Below are 18,196 nucleotides of genomic sequence, written 5' to 3' on the forward strand. Positions count from 1 at the left end.
GGAAAGAGAGGATCATGGAGTTTTAATCGTTATCCACGCTCGTTGCGCTCCAACCGAGGCCGAGATAAAGCGACCCGCGGAGTAGGCGTTTTTCGACGGTAGCCGCCATCTGGATTACTAAGGGGGCCTAGCTTTATTCTTCTCTGACCAAACAAGACGTGCTGCGTCGATCTGGATCATCGAAAATGGCGCGTTTTCTTTATATTCCCTGCTGCAAACAACAGAAAAAGTTTGGAACAATTTATTGTGCAGCTCTGGTTTACATATCCACTCGATATTAAATGATTCGTTCTTTTGAATTCTTCTAAACTTACTTGAGTGCACGTGTTTGCATCGGGTTTGTAAACAGACTCTGTAAACAAGAAGCGCCCCGTTTTGGTTTGTTTCAGACGGGGTAACGGAAAACGGCTACACGACTTTTATAGGTTGTTGTACCAACGTTTAAACAAGACTTAAAATAGCTGGTTTCTTGTCCCTCCTTTATTATGCAGGAATATCACGACGATCAATGGTGGAGATATAACGGAAGCGCATATCAACGTATTTTCAATCACTAATGACGTTTTCTATTTATTACCTATGTTTACTCAAAGTATTTACAAGTACTACATCTAAAAACAACCATGCAAGTTTCAAATGAACTCCAAGTCCAGGCTCAGTTCAAAACTGAAGCAAAGAAATAAATCCTACCTAGACTGGTTTTCGACAGTGAAAAGAAAACCAGTCCATTCAAAGAGCATTTCCTCTCTGTTAATTAAAGCGTTTGTAAACACAAAATGTTCTTTACTTGGTGTTACAAATCGAGTTCGTGTCTAATTCAAAAGTAAACTCAAAGCAAACGTAAGACAATCTTTTAAATTTATTGCACTCGTCAATAATGATAGTCTGAAACCCAGTTATCTGGCGCCCTCAGACTTACAATTGCAGGCTACAACAACTAATGCCTCCATGGGGTATTCAAGATCACAATAAATGAATCAATGAAATATTTTTTCACTCTACAAAGAATCTACGTGGGTATAATTTCGAGGTACAAAAAGTAACTATAAAGAACGCAAAATGTCCCTTGGAACAAATAATGAATGAAATATTAATTCACTCCGTCATGCTTCGAATACTACGAAAACATTGCCGGAGTTATCTCTCTGCACATCGTACAAATACAAATAAACTGCGTATAATAATACCGGCGACAAATACTATACCCAATAACTTACCGAAACACAATATACATGCATCTTTTTTTTTCTTTTGCGAATGGACTATATACAGTCTTTACAATGTTAGTCTACCAGTACTACTAGAGATTAAGCACCGATTTTGGCAAATCTTCGTTGAACCCGAAGTGCCACCGATTCTTATTATTCAAAAGCCTGTTTCAGGCTCTCGGTAGTTTGGGGCGAGCGGGAACTAAGGCTTGCCTTGCCCCCCCCCCCCCCCCCTCGTTTTTCCTCGCACGCCCCGAACAACCGAGAGCCTGGAACGGGCTAATTATTCAATGACAGGAAATCAGGGTCACGTCACTCGCCAATAGGTTACGTCATGTTAGCACTTCTCCCACCTCCCCTCCTCTACTCAGGACTAAATAATGCTAAAACTACTAGAGCTCATGTTAAGAAGATAATTATATCCTTGTAACTTACAATAAAGAATAACTTAATAATCAGTTGAAAGATTTTTTTTTTAAATATGCAGCGCGCATTTAGCAAACCAAAACATGCTCCGCACGTAACTAATTTAGTCTACAAGATGTATTATGAAATAATGATCGCTTAAAATAAAGGGCTAAAATGAACTCTGTCATCTTCAACGCCAGGTAATTAGCCTACGTAGCTGGTGGGATTTCGCGTGCAAGTAATTTGCCACTTATTAGAGGCTCCCCGCTGAAACAAAGCACTGGCACGCGAAATCACGCGCCAGCTTCGCAGTTTAGGTAAATGATCTCCGCTTTTCTCCACACTGATAAAATTTGTGCGGTGGTTAAAATTTTGAACAGCAACTCAATCTTCAGAATGCGTTCAGTCACTAAATAATAGTTTGTTAAAAAACAGAACAACACGTTTTAAATTAAAGGATCGTTGTCAGTTTTGGTCATTAGTGGAGCTCGCCGGTTCCTCAGCTGCGCTGTTTGAAGAAGGTTGTTTAGCAGCTTGATACAACTGACTTAGCCTGGAATTTTCTCTCCGTTCTACCTCTAATCGCCCGCGGTAGTTCTCCGCTTCCTTCTGCGCGTGCACGAGCTCTGAGCGATATTTGTCGCTGTCGCGTTGAAGAGCGTGCACTTTTCCTTCCAACTCCTTGCGAACTTTTTCTTCCTCTGCTTGCCGCTGCTCCAGCAACTTGCGAAGATCTTCTTGGACTTGTAGCAGAACTTGAGGACCGATTAGCTGCTGTTGCTGCTGTGACTGCTGCTGTTGTTGCTGAATGTCGACTGTTGTTTGGACAGGAGTCTAGTAGCAAAATAAAAAAAAAACCTGTCAATCAAATGGATAGGATATACATGCCCGATACAATGCTGCGCACCGTACTGCACTAGAGACGCAAGCACATGCGCAAGCATAAGTAGTTTGTGCCAAGTGAAAACGAACGTCGACATAAGCACAAGCACAAGAACTCGATGTTTACTAGTTACAAGGCTAAAATGCTCAGACGTGGGAGAATCTGGAACGAGTGTTTTAATTGTGCTTATGCAGTGTTTTCGTTGAGCGCAAGTACAAAAAAAGGAAAAATTTTGATCCTTGCGCTTGCGCTTATGTTTATGCTTGCCTCGAGGCCGTTTTCACGATGAAATAAGAGCTGTCATGCTTGCGTCTGTGCTTGCGTCGCTAGTGAAAACCAGGCTTAAAGTGCTAGAACTGTGAGAGGCGGAATTGTCAAGTTCTACGTTCGCTCTCCGACAACTGCCAGCCAGCTCCGCCTCCTCACGTGTTGCATTTTGATTGGCCAGAAACTTTGCCCCGTGATACGGCGTGTCGCAACACTGTAACAGTGCACGTGAATTGATGAATGACTAGTTTGTTACTGCATTCCTTCAGCCCCCCTCTAACTACAATGGCAAAATGTCGGGTTTATGACTCCAAGGAACAAAGGGTTCTTGTGGTTTACTTACAAAGTGGAGTTACATTAGGCAATGCCTAACAGGGATTGCTTTGCCCAGTATATTGCACAAAATAATCTCAAATAAGATCAACTGGCCCGTTCACACTTAGAGACGTTAATGTGCGGACAGGCAATCAAGATCAGTGCTAACTACATGTACACCTGACCTCAAAGTAACTACGGTAATTATCATTCATGTTATCACCTGGCCGAGCTGGGCGACGTAATTCTGGGGTAACAATGTCCTTTGGGGCACTGATTGAGCAAGTAATTGTTGAGTGATGTTTTGCTGCTGTTGTTGTTGTTGTGATCCTGTGGCTTGTTGTTGTTGTCGTTGCTGCTGTTGTGAGTTCTGAGTCAGCTGAGGCATTTGATTACCAATCTGTAACTGAGTATCTAAAGCAAAAGCCCAGGTTAATAATTAGTATACTTACAAGAAACCACTAGAAGAACTCCTAAGGAATTCGGGATTTCGCCAAATATTATTATTAAAATTCTGATTTTATTTACTTAGTCAGAAAACGGTACGCACGTCGCTTAATTCTAAACAAGAAGCTGAGATGGCATCGAGTTATGTGCTATAATATGTCTCGCGAAAATGGCAGTTATCCTTGAGATAAGATAAGAACATTAATAGTACTCTCCCCATAGGGCTTTTCAGAAACTATTTACAATAAAAAATAAATCTACTTAACACTAATATTTATAAATAAAATCCTTCTACTGTGGTTAGTTATACGAGTTTTTTCATGGTTGCCACAGAGATCAGTTTTCAAAATTCCCTGATTTTTCCCTGATAAAAATAAAATTTCCCTGACCAAATATATACAAAACGTCGGATATAGTGACCAGTAATGTTACTTCCAACTTTTAATTGCATAAATTTGGAGGTGCTATAATTTCGATTTTTCCTGACTTTTCTTCAAAATTTCAATTATTCCTGACTCAAAATTAAATTTCCTGACTTTTCCCTGACCTTCAAGAATTATATTTTTCCCTCATCATTTCCTGAGCTGTGGCAACTCTCTTGTGTAGAAAAGAAGTGATTGTAGAGTTGGTACATTGAAGTTCACTTACTTGCTAAGAGCTGTATCTGCTGTGGTGTCAGAGGCGATAGTGTCAGCGGTAATGTTCCATGGCCAACGTTCTGCATCAAATGTGCCAAGTTCAACTGTTCCTGTGGGAGCTGTAACTGAACGATAGGAGTCTGCGGTGCAGTTGAGCCAGCAGCTTGCTCCTGTGTAGTCTGGGTACTAGAGTCATGTTGCTGAACAATAGCAACTTGGTTTTGCTGTTGCTGAGTAACTGCTGAAGTTTGCTGCATTCAAACAAGAAACAAATCATTAAACCCTTATTATTTCTCCTCGCAAAATTTTTCAAATCAGCAGTGCCAAGCGTAAGCCGCTGGTTGTTACTCCTGGAGATGCCTTATCAGGTATGACTTACAGTCTTTATAACAGAAAGAAAGTGAATTTTGAAATTTCATACATTTGAACTCCAGAAAAAAGATTTAAATACATCAAAGATCATCCCAGTTATGTACGCAACCCAAGCAGTTGTGAAAAGAAAGCCATGATGATTTGAACCCATGATCTCTGCCATACCGGTGCAGTGCTCTTACCAACTGGGACCACCAACTAGTCACTTTGTAATACTTCATGTGTTCAAATCTTTCTCCCGTAGTTCAAATAAAATGAATTTTATATGTTAATCTTCTACGAGTAAAGGTCTTCTTTGGGCACTGTGAACAAGTAATTAGTTTCTACAGAAACTGTTGTGCTGCTTCAGAGGGCAAGTGGACCACTAAGTTGATTATCAATTGGAATGGCAAAGCGTGTGAGTGACGTCAAGACTCAGACAAACAAACCAAAATGGTGGACAATCTGAGCTTTCTTCACATTGATCGAAATGAAGCGGAAAAAACACTTTTTTAAACGAAAACTTCACCTACATTCCGTCTATTTCTCTCAGAACAAGCTAATGTTGTCTGAGTCTCGTGGGGGCTCCAAAAATATGCAACCTATTTTAGAGCCTGTGCGCTTTGCAATTGATTATCAAATCCCACCAAAGAGATTTTGAATTTTCTGTACGTACTACCTGTTGGGAGTCCTGTGCAGCCACTTGCTGAACAAGCTGAACCTGCTGAAGTGCAAAGTTTGGATCTGTCAGAAGCTGCTGCTGTACATGCTGCAGTCCTGCTGGAACCTGCAGTGTTATAAACAGCTCTTGTGTTCCTGGAATACTCTGTGTATTCATATCATCCTGTTTTGATTCACTGCCATCTTGTGTTACTTCCTGAATGGGTGTGACAACAAGAAAATGTTAACACAAGCCTGCACATGCGTTTATTAGCCTAAAAAAATATCACACGGTATTTGTACTCTTTTAGGAGACCAGTAAGGAAAGTCAGGATTTTGGGAAAGATTATTGGATCGATCTCTCTTTTGACATTTTATTGTGAAGTATTGTTGTACTCCAAGACTCGTAAAAATGTACAGCAATACTACACATTAAAAAATCTAATAAGATGTATGTATTTAAAGGCAAAATAAAGGCAAAATTACAAGTATCACCTATGTATGACGTGAGCTGGCAAACAAAAAACTACCCTGTTTTCTGAGAGCTTTAGAGCTGACAAGAGAGACGAGTCTGGCACTATGCTTTGGTGAACTTGTGAATAACAGGACCAATATGTGCACCTTAGAGGTAAAGTCTGAAGTTGGGCCTATTGGCCAATCAGGCTAAAGCTTATCCCAGTTTCTGTAGCATTAAGTGACTAGGAGTATTTGTACTCCCCCCCCCCCCTGGATGGGATACTAGCTAGTCTATTGCAGGGTTACTCCCAGCATTAAATTCACCTGTACCAATTTATACACTATGAGAGTAAAGTATCTTGCCCAAGAACACAACGCAGTGCCCCAGCCAGGGCTTCAACCTGGACCACTAAAGATCCGGAGCCCAGCACACTAACCATTAAGCCACTGCGCCTCCCCTATACATTAAAGCCGTGTTTTGTTATTATTGAAAACCTTTACACACCTGTGACTGGTTCTGGCTTTTTAATAACTCAGCTGCTTGATTTTGGTCAATTTTTACTTGAGCTACAATGAAAAAATTGAATTGTCTGTCAATATTATTGCAATGTTTTAAAAAATTGTTACTAACAGTGATGCTATCGAAATACAGCAAATGAATTGATCAGCATTTCAACAGCACAATGTGTCAACAGAGGTTAACACATAAATTCTCTTTACTAGTTTTCACATAAAATTATCTGTTCTACATGAAGTTTGTGGTGCTACAGTGGAACCCTGATATAACGATATGCCAAGGGAGCAGTAACATACTGTAAAATTCCGGTTATAAGCCCCCCCGCTTATAAGCCCCCCGGTTATAGGCCCATCTACCTTGAAACAAAAAAATGCATCCGGTTATAAGCCCCCCCGGAATAAGCCCCCCTCTGCTGAATGACGGTACTGAACAGGGCTAAATGTTGCTTTATTATGTGTTTTTAACCTAAAAACGTATTTCGATCAACACTCCCGTGGCTCGTTTCGAAACGATTTTTTTATTCCGCTTATAAGCCCTCCCGGATATAAGCCCCTCCGCTAATAAGCCCACCCAAAACCCCTTACGAAGTTGTATAAGCCCAGGGCTTATAACCGGAATTCTACGGTAATATTGTTATATCGAAGAATCGTTATATCGAAACCCCCGATATAACAATATGGCCATAAAATAACCGAAAATATCGTTATATCGGGGTAAACCTAACAAGAACTTTTAATTTTACTGCATATTAGAGAAGGATAAAGAGAATAATTTTGATAATTAACAATTAGACTACGAGCCCGAGTTTTCTATGAGCAAGCCGAGTTGACTATCGCTCATAGAAAACGAGGGCGGGTAGTCTAATTGTTTTAGTAGAAACTCTAAAGGATTGCAGTCCAAAACCTACAATATTGTGCACTTTGAAGACAAAAATCAAGAAAATTTACCGCTTAAAGAGCTACTCTCGCGCGCGACTGTTTTCTATCGGCGAATAGAAAACAGTGGGAGAACCAATCAGATTCGCGGATTTCCAATAGAACACAGCTGAGTTTCTACTAAGAAGGCTTAGAACACAGTATCATTTTCGTATATCATCGTAAAAAGCTGTTTTTAGAAACGTTATAGATGACTCGGTTACTGTAATGTTATTGCATTAAATTCGATGTTTTACAAATTAAATGTGACTGTGTACTGATAATATCGTTATATCGGGAGGATTTTACGTTTGGTCCGCTAAATTCTCATCGTTATATCGAAGATTGTTATATCGGGGTTCCGTCCCATACATTTTACTGTAACTTTTGCCAGGACATAGAATATTCATTGTTATATCGGGAATATCGTTATATCAAGGATCGTTATATCGGGGTTCCACTGTATGTAATTGGAAGTAGACGGCAAGTTCAAGGTTTCTATCAGCTGATAGTTGGCAAGAGCCCAGAGTCAACTATGAAACTTGCCGATAGATACCGAGAACAAGCCATCTAATTGTTTTAGCATAACCCAGAGACCGATCTATTCAACAAAAAGATCAGTGAAAGTGGTTGTTCATAGTTTTAGCCTGTGATTTGGCAATTTTACTTGCATGTGCATCCCAGGTAGTCTATCCAAAATTAGACCGCACAAGTTTGCGTAGCCAATCATATTGCGAGTTTGCCAAATAGTCAGTCTTTGGGTTATGCTAACATACATTACTGTACATGTATGTATGAAAATATTCTTTTCATTCTGAGTAACTGCTTTTATCTCGCAATGTAAATGCTTGACTGTATTGGCAACGTAAGGAGAAACTAGAAATTGATTGATGTTAGAAGAAATTGAAGCTTCATCACGTTCCCCACCTATTCCATCCTTGTTTGTCGCTGCATTCAGCTCAAGAACGACTGAGGGCTGCACACCTTGCATCGGAGCAAGCATCTGACTTAATGCAAGCTGTGTCTGGAGCTGTGTCTGGCCTGAACCACTTGGCAACTGAAAAGGAGCCATGATGGTCTGTGGAAGTATCGTTTGTGTTAGAGACTGTGTGCTTGCAGTGCCAAGAGTAACACTTTTCACTGAAGCAGAATCTGCTCCTGCCATTGTAACACCTGAGCTTGTTGACATCGGTGCATGCACATCTCCTGCAGATGTCACAGAAGATGCTGCCTGTTGTATGGACATGCCAGCTGCGTTGGAGAAAAAAGGTGCACCAGTTTGCAGCATAAGCTGTGCCCCTGATGTGGCTGCTTGCTGCGGCGTCATTATTGGCATTGAGAATGACAGTGGCAGAGGTGATGTTTGAGCAGGTGATGATAAGGAAGACAGGGCAGAGAGTGCTGCGAGGGGTGACGGCATGGGGAAGAGACTTGAAGGAGTCAATGGAGTGGTGAAGGTGGGCGTCGTTGGTGGGAGGGTGAGTGGTGCAATGCCGATAGGTCTGCCAGCCATGGCTGAAACTTGCTGTTGTGGCGTCGTGGAGGTCGCAGATGTACTGTGGCTAAACGTAGCAGTAGCAAGAGTAGCCAGTGTGTCAAGAACACTGGAATCTTGGGGTTTGGTGGTACTTGAGGTGCTCTTACCCTCAGACAAAACTACAAGAAAATAAAAAAGCGCAATTAATGATACATCACACTGAAGACCAACAAACAGACTATTTGATGCGAAAAAAGGAAGTACTGCCCAAGTTAAAAAAAGGTTGAGGTGTTGATTGAAATTACTTTGCTCCCACCTTGGATTGGTCAACAGCTGAGTAATCTGGCATAAAAAAGGCAGGGGACAGTGCTCAGACCACTTACACTCCTTCTTATAAAAGCGTGAACACTAAAAAATATGTCTGGAATGTTTATGTTTAGCCAATCACATGCGAGAACTTCAGACCGCAGAAACCACAAACAACCAATCGGTTTCCATCGGTCACGGAGCAACTTTAGTTCTTATTTTGTTTCAGGATACACGCTCTGTCTTTTTCAGGAATTTAAAGAACTGCTATTCTGTCGTATCGAGGGCCATCCAGAACAAGGTTTCAGGGATTTTTGAAGGAAAAAAAAAAAGGACGGTTCCTTCAGCGACGTTATACGACATGGTTCAGTGCATGCAGTATGTTGTAGACACGTCTAGACATAAGATGTAAACACGATAAACCAAAAATAAAATACAAAATTGTGGAGTTTTCGTTACTGATTGTAAATCTTTTCGGTAGAACAAGGGATTCGATTTATTTCGGCAAACGATTTCAACCCTAAGGCAATCAGAGGTTCCGTGATCGTAAGACTGCAAACTGTTAAGGCTCCAGACGAAAATTATTCAAAATGTTGCCGTGATAACAGATTGGTGCAAAGTAAACACCTCAATCGCTTGATTTTCGCTTTTCCTTCCCGCTATCGTTTCGCTGATATCGAAGAAACGAACCTTCCTTCTATCAGTGTTTAGGTCTGCTACAATAGTTGGGGTGAGATAAAAACCGGAAAATGCAAGCTTACCTCAGTTCAAATTGTAACATGCCATCAGGCGAACTGGTAACTGCAGAAACGAATTCCTTACAATTTTTGAAAATTGGCGGCAACTGGGGCAAATCGTGGCATCGGGCGCATTGGTTTTTCAATTTTTTCTATAAAAAAATCACTCATACATATTCTTCAGTACGGCAGTGAATGTTCTCAAAAAGAAAGGAATTACAATTAGTGTTTCCTTGTAAATTGGAGCGAAACGAGAACCGAATATTGTTCCGTGACCGATGGAAACCCATCATTCGTTGTTTGTGGTTTCTGCGGTCTGAAGTTCTCGCATGTGATTGGTTAAAACACAAAGAACATTCCAGACATATTTTAAGTGTTCACGCTTTAATAAGAAGGAGTGTTAAAAGCTGTAATAACAAACTAAACACTGGGATTTGCCTTAAAAAACGCCATTGTAGCAGTCAGGTAGAATATCAGTTAAATGCTTACCAGTCGACACCTGACACTCTCCTTCACTTTCAGATTTTGCTTTTACTATGGCTGCCGCAGACACGAGGGAGGCAATAGAGTTCTCAGTTGGACTACGCAGGGATGGTGAACCTGGAAAGACCACAAGTACAATCAATTTCCAAATCAAAGCCCTTTTTTAGAAAATCAAAGTGTGCCTATTTAGTATAATTTAGGCATGCATGCATGTTTGCAGTAACTGTAAATGTCCAGTGCGACCTTCGACTCCCATGTTTAATATCGAAAGATTTCTCCTCACTGCTTTTCACGCTGTTTTGTAAGTCTTCTTGTTAAAGTATGGTTGCCACACATGAAGAAAACTTATTAATTCCCTGATTTTTCCCCAACTTTTTAATATTGACCACAAGGCCAGTTAAATCCATGTCTGCTTCGAAATTTCTTTAGTTTCTTTTGCAAAAAACTTAAAGTTTACATGTATAACTATCATCATTCAGTGAACAACACTCATTAACAAAGCCCTTGGACACCTTAAAAGAGTACAGTAAATTATCTGACTTTTCCCTGACATAAAAAAAAATCGTACTATTTCCTGGCCTGTGACAAACATGCAAGGTCTGTTTTTTAGACAATCAGCTCCTTATTCGTTCTCAATATCATCTGCTTACTTTGCACACTGTAGACATCGGAGATGCCCTGGCACCTTATTGTTTTGAACAAGTTATTGGTACAAATGTAAAATAATTGACAAGTACCTGCATTAGGAAACTGAGGAGGTGCCGACACCCGTCTGCCTCCGCCCACTGCAGATTTGGGTGCAGTTCCTGGTGTAGTTGCCTTTCTACGTGTCTTACCATTTTCTGCAATGGGGTAGTGTTGAATAAATGTTGTGGGTCAATTTTATTAAAAATTTGCCCTTGGTACAATGTGTAGATCCAGAAAATATCCCTACCCACCCCATGGAAGATCACTGGAAATTCCAAGGGGGGGGGGGGGGATTCAAACAAAAACCTTCTGTTTGAGGGATATGGATATTTTCTGGAACAACACAATACAGGTATATTACCATACACCAAAACGAAAGAAGGGGTAAACTTGTCAAACTACAACATATAAAAATGTTTTTTAGTTTAATTTTTTGTTAAATTCTTGCTTTTTTTCAAGTTTTTTAATCTGATAAAACACAGTCATGACTCATTCTGTAGATATCACTCATATGGCAAATTTGTGGCTTACCAAATATCTTGCAGACAAGTGTCTCAATCAAGGGAATAGCAGTGATGTTTTGCGACACGCAATGCTATTAAAAACCAAAGTCAAGGCAGATACGAGGCTAAGGTTGTTAGGCTTGTGACTACAAATTAACTGGACTTATCTAGGTTACATAACATCCCTTGTAAAAATTTTACCGCGACCGCGATCGCGCCGCGAATGTCGCGATCGCGCCGCGACTGACGCAATCGCGCCGCAATATGTTGTCATCGCGACGCGATCGTGCGTGACGCGATTGTAAATGAACGCGAATGCGCCGCGATAGTTGCGATCGCGGCGCGATCGCGGTCGCGCCGAAGTCGCGATCGCGGCGTGATGAGTGCGATCGCGGCGCGATTGATTACCACCGCACCGCGATTTGGGGGGCTGGAATAAATCTCGGGAAGTGTTCCCGGCGAGAACTCACTTCTCGATCACCAGGAGAAAGTCAATATGCTTTGAAACTCTCACAAATCATGCTGTGGTCGTAACGCAAATCATGACTTGTATTGATGAATTAAACTTTAAGTATTAATCAAAGTAGTTATAAAACTAGTTTGATTTAAAATGTCGAAAAACATTTTATTACGTGACGGTGAGCCGTGAGGACGTGATTCCCACGAGAAAAGTTTTATTTAGTTTTAGTCTAGACGAACTGGCGCGACAAAGCGGCGCGTGATAATGAGTAAAGATAAATTAAAAGATAAGAATTTTTATTTCTTAACAGTCCGTTTTTTAATCTTTTCAAACACTTTGTTTCTTTCTTTTCTTATCTTTGAGGAGCCTTAATACCTTTGAGCAATCCAATGACAAATTTCTGTCGGCCATTTTCTTCAAATGCAAATACAATCAGGAATTCGCTGCAATTGCGTTTTTTGCAATGAAAAATCCTCTATATGGCATTTAATTTAATTGTGGCTCCGAAGAGGCTGTCAGAATGAGCTTTTTTTAGAGCTTTATATTTACCTTCCCGTAGACCACGATCGTAGACCACACACATCAAAGCCCTTTCCCGCCTTTTGCCGCAAGGTGTCGTGAACTGAGCGTTACGATTGGCTGAGTTAGGTCACGTAGTGCATAGTACACGCAATCGCTACGCCATCCCAAGCAGAAAAGAAATTTTATTTCGAGAAAGTTGGTATGTTTTCTCTTCACAATCAGGACTGGAAAAATGTGTTCTTTTTTAGCTGCTTCTGTTAATAACAAGAGTTTAGAAGCGACCTAACTTGAGGGAAAAGCGTCTCTGTGAAAACTGCTAGAATTTGTTTTGTTAATTCGAGCGACTGCTTGTTTATAATTTCAACAGCTAGCGCTTCGTCGCTTCGTCATGGACTTTGTTGACTGAACTACAGCTAAACTGTGAATATAAAAAAAATGCAAAACTCGAACAGTGGAAAGAGGAAAACATTTTGACGGTAAGGACCATTCAATGCATAGTTGTACCTGTTGATGCTTGGGACTTAAATGTTGTATTATTTAAAAAAGCTTCGGGGAAAAGAAAGCGCATCTTCGACGGTTCGGCTACTTCGCAGATGCAAGAGATAGTTCGCTCGTTTGGTAGATCACATCATTGCATCTTCTTTCGCTTGAGCACGAGTAAAAGGTTAGTTGCCGTTATGTATGTGTTGTTCACATTTTACAGAAGAACTGTTCACTTATTTGCTTGTAAACTAAAGACTCAATCACGCTCTCCGGCTTTGCGAAATTTAATTGTGCTCGCGATCGCGCCAATCGCGGCGGCCAAAAACGCGGCGCGAATCGCGGCACGAATCGCGGCGCGATCCAAGCCGATCGCGACGCGAATCGCGGCGCGATCCAAGCTCAATCGCGGCGCGATCGCGCCAATCGCGGCGGCCAAAAACGCGCCGCGATTCGCAGCGCGATCGCGGTAAAATTTTTACAAGGGATGTACATGAAGCTTCAGGAGTATTATGTACATAGCGACTCCAGCAGAGGGAGCATGGTACTAACAGTACTTACCTGTAGGGCCTTCTGGGCCAGTCCAGGATCCAGCCGTCATGGGAAACTTCTTTGTTCTTTGTCTTTTTTTCATTGAGTTCAGTGAGAGGTTATTGCGATCAGCTATGAAAAATTGATAAATAATAAACCATTAAGTAATATTAGAGCGATTTTACTTCAACCGTGAAACAAAATCTATCAATTAGTGCTAAATAGTCAAAACTAAACAAAAGAAAACAATGAAATTAGTGTTTAATAGTGTCTATTTGAGTAGAAACTATTTCACGGTTGAAGTAAAATCGCTCTAAGTAAAGTAATCACAAGTTGAATACTCATCTGATACAATAATTATAAGAGCAGTCTGAACAGGGTATAATAGGTACATGCTGGTACATGATGTTAATTTGCAATATTTACCTTGTCTCTTTGGAGTCTTTGGTAATGTTAAATCTTGATCCTAGAGAACGAAAAATTTATAAACAATTTAAAAAAAGCCATGGATTGCTAAAGCCTTAATAACACTGAGTCTCAGATGTGTATCAAGGCAGAACAGTCTTAAAGCTACAGAATGGTTTATTTGCATGTATTCTCTCAACATAACTTTAGGAGAATTTAAAGCAAGCAAAAAGATCAAAGACATATCATTGCCAAGTCTACTTATTTTGGGTAGACACGATTTTACCTTCTGATTTTTACTCAGTAGTATTTTTGGCCTGGAAGCTGATGATACACTACAGGTACATAATACCATTTTTTACAGTTCATACTCTTCTCGCATAAATATAAACCAATATGGAGAATTCAGAGATTTTACTCATCAGTTACATGAACTAACCTGATCTGATGATAATGCTGTCAACACTTCAGTGTAGCCCTTAGCTCTTGCAATATCAACTGGTGTCTTGCCAAACTGAATTAACAACAGAAACTTCATCACAATTTCACCAATTGATGCACAATTTACGATCATTTAACTCAGTAGCCCACAACACAAGCTTATTGCAGGGGGGAGGTACCGTATTTACTTGAATAAGGACAACCCCCAAATAAGCGCAGCCCTCGAATAAGCGCCGCGGCACTTATTCTAGTAAATACGGTATGCATAATTTATGGAACTGCACATTTAAAAAATGCCACCAACACAAATCCTACCTTGCTCTTGATATCTATCTTGGCTCCCGCCCTGAGCAGAATTTTGACAATATCAACATGGTTGTGTTCACAAGCCCAATGAAGAGGAGTCATGTTCAACTGGAGACAAATTAAGAAAAGAACAATGAACAAAGGGACATTCTGAAAACAATTCAGCCTGACAACTCCATCTACTAACAATGAAAAGGCAAGATACATTCAGGTAGTACTACCGAGAAAAATGATAGTACCAATGAAAATATAGCACAGAGGAAAATCCTGAAATAATATTTGATGCGTTACCATGTCTATGTTGTTTGCACAGGCTCCAGAAGATATAAGCAGCTCTACCACAAGTGTGTGACCATGCTGAGAAGCCATGTGCAAAGGTGTTCTGTCAACCTGAAAAAAAATTATATACTGTAAGTTGCTTTCAAGTAACAAAGTTCAGTATTAGCATCTACATGTATATGCACTTTAGAATGTCTTCCTTTGCTGGCCTTACGTGCATTTATTATCCAAATGGTACTACCAAAACTTCGGTTGATGCCGTAGAGGAAATTGAGTGAACTCCGCCACGCACTTTTACGTCTGGAGACGTATGGCATGGCTGTTGCTTTCCCTGTTTTGACACAGTTTTGAACTCCTCTTTCACTAACGTCGCTGATATTTACTTTCCAACTTGTGCTGTCACAACTACTCAAGTTCAAAAGGGATGCAAATCGAAGTTAATTGAAAATCCAGCGCCATACAGCCAAAATTTAGCATTGATGTGTTTTCGTGGCGAACGAAGAAGTTGAAATTTCTTTGTTCTGTACTCGACATTTCATTGGCTGAAGGAAAAAATGCTGAAATTTATTGTTTCTGTTCTGCTTTGTGATTGGTTAACTTTGTCTGGGTGACCCCGGTAACAGTAGCCGCACTGTAAAGACTAACAATCATCGGAATTATTAAATTAATAAAATGTAATTTTTGTACATGTATACACAAAACCGTACTTCACATTCATGTATGTCTATGTTGCAGTTAATTTTTGATCTCAGTTAATTTTAAATTCTACCTAGTTAATTTTTTTCTAACTAGTTAATTTTTTATACTAGGTAAATAATAGGGTTGGGGTTTGGGTTGGAGTCATATATTTTTTTAAAAAATAGTGGTTCATCCAACATTTCCTATGTGGCAAAGTGGTAAGGGGTCGGACAGCAAATCCAGAGGTCAAGAGTTCAAATCCAGTGCAGGTTAGTAAAAAAAAAAAATACATGATAGTACTTAGAGGAGGGGGATAATATTAATTATAGCAGATAGTAAGGGGGGTGTTAGTAAAGATGGGGGGTTGGGGTAATGAAACATCAAGGCAGGGGAGGTGTATTACTTTTTCTACTGATTAACCTAGAATATAAAAAAACTAGTTAGAAAAAATACTAACTAGTTAAAAAAAAAATAACTGAGATCAAAAATTAACTGCAACATCTACACAAGGCATATATTTTGATCAAGAGTACCATTAGAGGTGTGAAGGAAAGAGTACCTTTGTCCTAGCATCTCTGCTGACCCCAGCCCTTAGCAACACTTCTGCTGTCTGTGTGTGACCATGCTGGGCTGCCAAGTGTAGTGGAGAGGTACCGAGCTATATAGATTACAAGAAACAAATATTAAAGTGTCAATCTATGAATCTACTAGTTTTGAGTTGATCCTCAGAAGTGTTAAGAAGCATTGAATTTTATTTCTTACCCAGTCTGTTGTAAAGGGTGCCCCAGATGCCATTAGCATACTAACTTCTTCTGCATGTCCTTTACGAGACGCTTCTAGCAACCGCTTTCCTAGGTCTACTAGTGATGACTTTTCCTTCTCTTTCATACTGGTTATGTACAGTCACTGTATGTAACTATATAGCAGGAAAACCTAAAAATTAAAAATACATTTGGTACAGTCAGTTTGTAACTTTTTCCTCTATAATGTCAGTAGGGGTTTCAACTATTTGTCCTTTAAAATGTAGTATTGTGGTACTGATGGCATAATGTTCTATAAGTTCTGTTATCTATCAATATTGTCGCCTTAGAGCTTATTAAAAATATTGCGTTTTGATTTTATTGTTGCCAAATGTAACAATGATTGCAGACTGGCTAACACAGTCATGTTGACATGCCTGGATCTGTTGGGTGTTCACCTTACCCAAATCTGGGGACTTTTCTACAAAAAAAGGCCCCCACAGGTGGGGAAATACAGAAACTTTCATGTCATTGTTGACTACTATTCCAAATCAAATGCAACAAAGGGCTTACATGTAGATATAGAACTTTAAATTACGTTTACGTGTTAAAATTCTAAAGAAAAGCGAGAATCAAATTCACACAGTGGTATTATTTACATAAGGTAACCGAAGTCGACTCGAAAGAAATATCGCTGGAATATGATACATGTCATTTCATTTAATAACACGTTTTATAATTAATGTAATATTGTAAGTTTAAAAATTGTTATTATTGTCGTACATGAAAACTATTTTTAAATTATTGGTACCTAAATAAAATTCACAGCTTAAAAAAGTGGCAATCAGAAAAGGAAAGAAAGAAAAAAATTAACCAAAAATTGTACGAAATATAAAGCAAACGATTGTGCACTGTATAAACTTAAAACAAATTTCCTGTAGTCAGCTGATTCAAACGAATAATGTTTTTAAGTTTATATATAAGAAAATTAGACTTCTACCGATTCACAACAGGTAAAAACATTCGTACCAAGGCATGCCTAACGAAACGATCACAGCGCAAAACGATTGTTGTGTGCAAAGTTTGCTCGTCCGGAAGTCAACTCCGCCATCTTGGCTCCGCGTACACAGGCGTACAGCGTTCATCAACGCCAAACAAAACTTACGCTCGATACGATAAACAAGTAGACATATAGAGTACGTAAATCAAGGGAAAAGTTTTTCACACGAAAGAATGGTTCTATTCGAGTTTTGTTTTAAACCTATCCATATCATATCAACGTAACGACAGACACGAATTTTGGAATCGGAGATGATCGGCGGAGTAAACACACATCTTCACTATGACTTGACAAGTACGAATTTCACCAGATTGCAGACTGAATTACTGGTAAAAAGTCTAAAAAAATATTGAAATCCACAAGAAAAGGTACTTTACTCAAGGTATAGAAGGACAGGTGCAAGGCTGGGTGAACGGGGCAATGATATAGAAAACACACGCCAACCAACTTTTCACATCCGGAGTTTCTAATTTATGCACAAATACGAACGCGTCCACAACACACAGACTACCGGTGCAGCAAACTTCCATTTGCGAAGAGAACTCGCCGCATCTAGGCTCAAAAAATGCCGGAGTTGGTATATAGTTCAACAATTGTTCCATTCGCAGTGTTTCTCTCGCGGACAAAATAAAAACACGGGCCGTCTTCGTATAACAACCACTCTCGAAGGAAAAGAACAACAACACGGAAGCGAGAATTTTCCCTTTTAACTTCTGCTCGACGACTCTGGAAATTACGACTGGATTGGACCTACCTTGAAGCACTCCTTCCGCAATTTAATCCCTGAAATGATCCACGATGCCCTGGAAAATATTGCGTGAAAAAATCAGGCCATCTAAAGTTTACAGGCTGCAAAATAAGGCCGGAAACTAGCAGCGGAAGCACATGGTTGGTTCTCGTCACTCGTTTGGAACTTCCTTTGCTCCTTGGACGCCGTTGTACGCATGATCACGTGATCTGTCTGTAACAAGAAAATACTCGTTGTGAAAATTCCCAGTCACAAATGAAACGTCTTCCGTTCATCTGAATTTGAATTT

At 39.9% G+C, this 18,196-nt stretch overlaps 1 protein-coding gene across 2 annotated transcripts; it reads right to left on the bottom strand.

Moving 5' to 3' along the window:
• Positions 1-463: 463 nt before the first annotated feature.
• LOC144644551 (uncharacterized) lies at positions 464-18,196 on the bottom strand. Of its 2 annotated transcripts, none has more exons than XM_078504066.1 (16): positions 17,914-18,196; positions 16,122-16,292; positions 15,919-16,017; positions 14,694-14,792; positions 14,412-14,510; positions 14,095-14,169; positions 13,677-13,716; positions 13,281-13,382; positions 10,805-10,909; positions 10,074-10,184; positions 7,992-8,720; positions 6,139-6,200; positions 5,194-5,394; positions 4,177-4,417; positions 3,305-3,495; positions 464-2,450 (listed from the first exon to the last, which is right to left on the bottom strand). In XM_078504066.1, exons 2-16 carry the CDS (start codon positions 16,245-16,247, stop codon positions 2,082-2,084), a joined length of 2,649 nt encoding a protein of 882 aa, XP_078360192.1. In that variant the 5' UTR covers positions 16,248-16,292; positions 17,914-18,196; the 3' UTR covers positions 464-2,081. The 2 variants fall into 2 exon arrangements, with proteins under 2 accessions (XP_078360192.1, XP_078360193.1); XM_078504067.1 differs by having other exon boundaries at positions 5,197-5,394; positions 17,914-18,190.

Source organism: Oculina patagonica, chromosome 2 (assembly GCF_052425735.1).
Source record: "Oculina patagonica isolate OP01 chromosome 2, crgOcupat, whole genome shotgun sequence".
NCBI classification, from domain to species: Eukaryota; Metazoa; Cnidaria; class Anthozoa; order Scleractinia; family Oculinidae; genus Oculina; species Oculina patagonica.

Coding starts and splice junctions, on each gene's coding strand:
- LOC144644551 (XM_078504066.1), bottom strand. CDS start 16,247: ATGAAAGAGAAGGAAAAGTCATCACTAGTAGACCTAGGAAAGCGGTTG. Junction 13,717..14,094: donor CAGCATTATCATCAGATCAG/GTTAGTTCATGT, acceptor TTCGTTCTCTAG/GATCAAGATTTAACATTACC. Junction 10,185..10,804: donor TCCTCAGTTTCCTAATGCAG/GTACTTGTCAAT, acceptor TGGTCTTTCCAG/GTTCACCATCCCTGCGTAGT.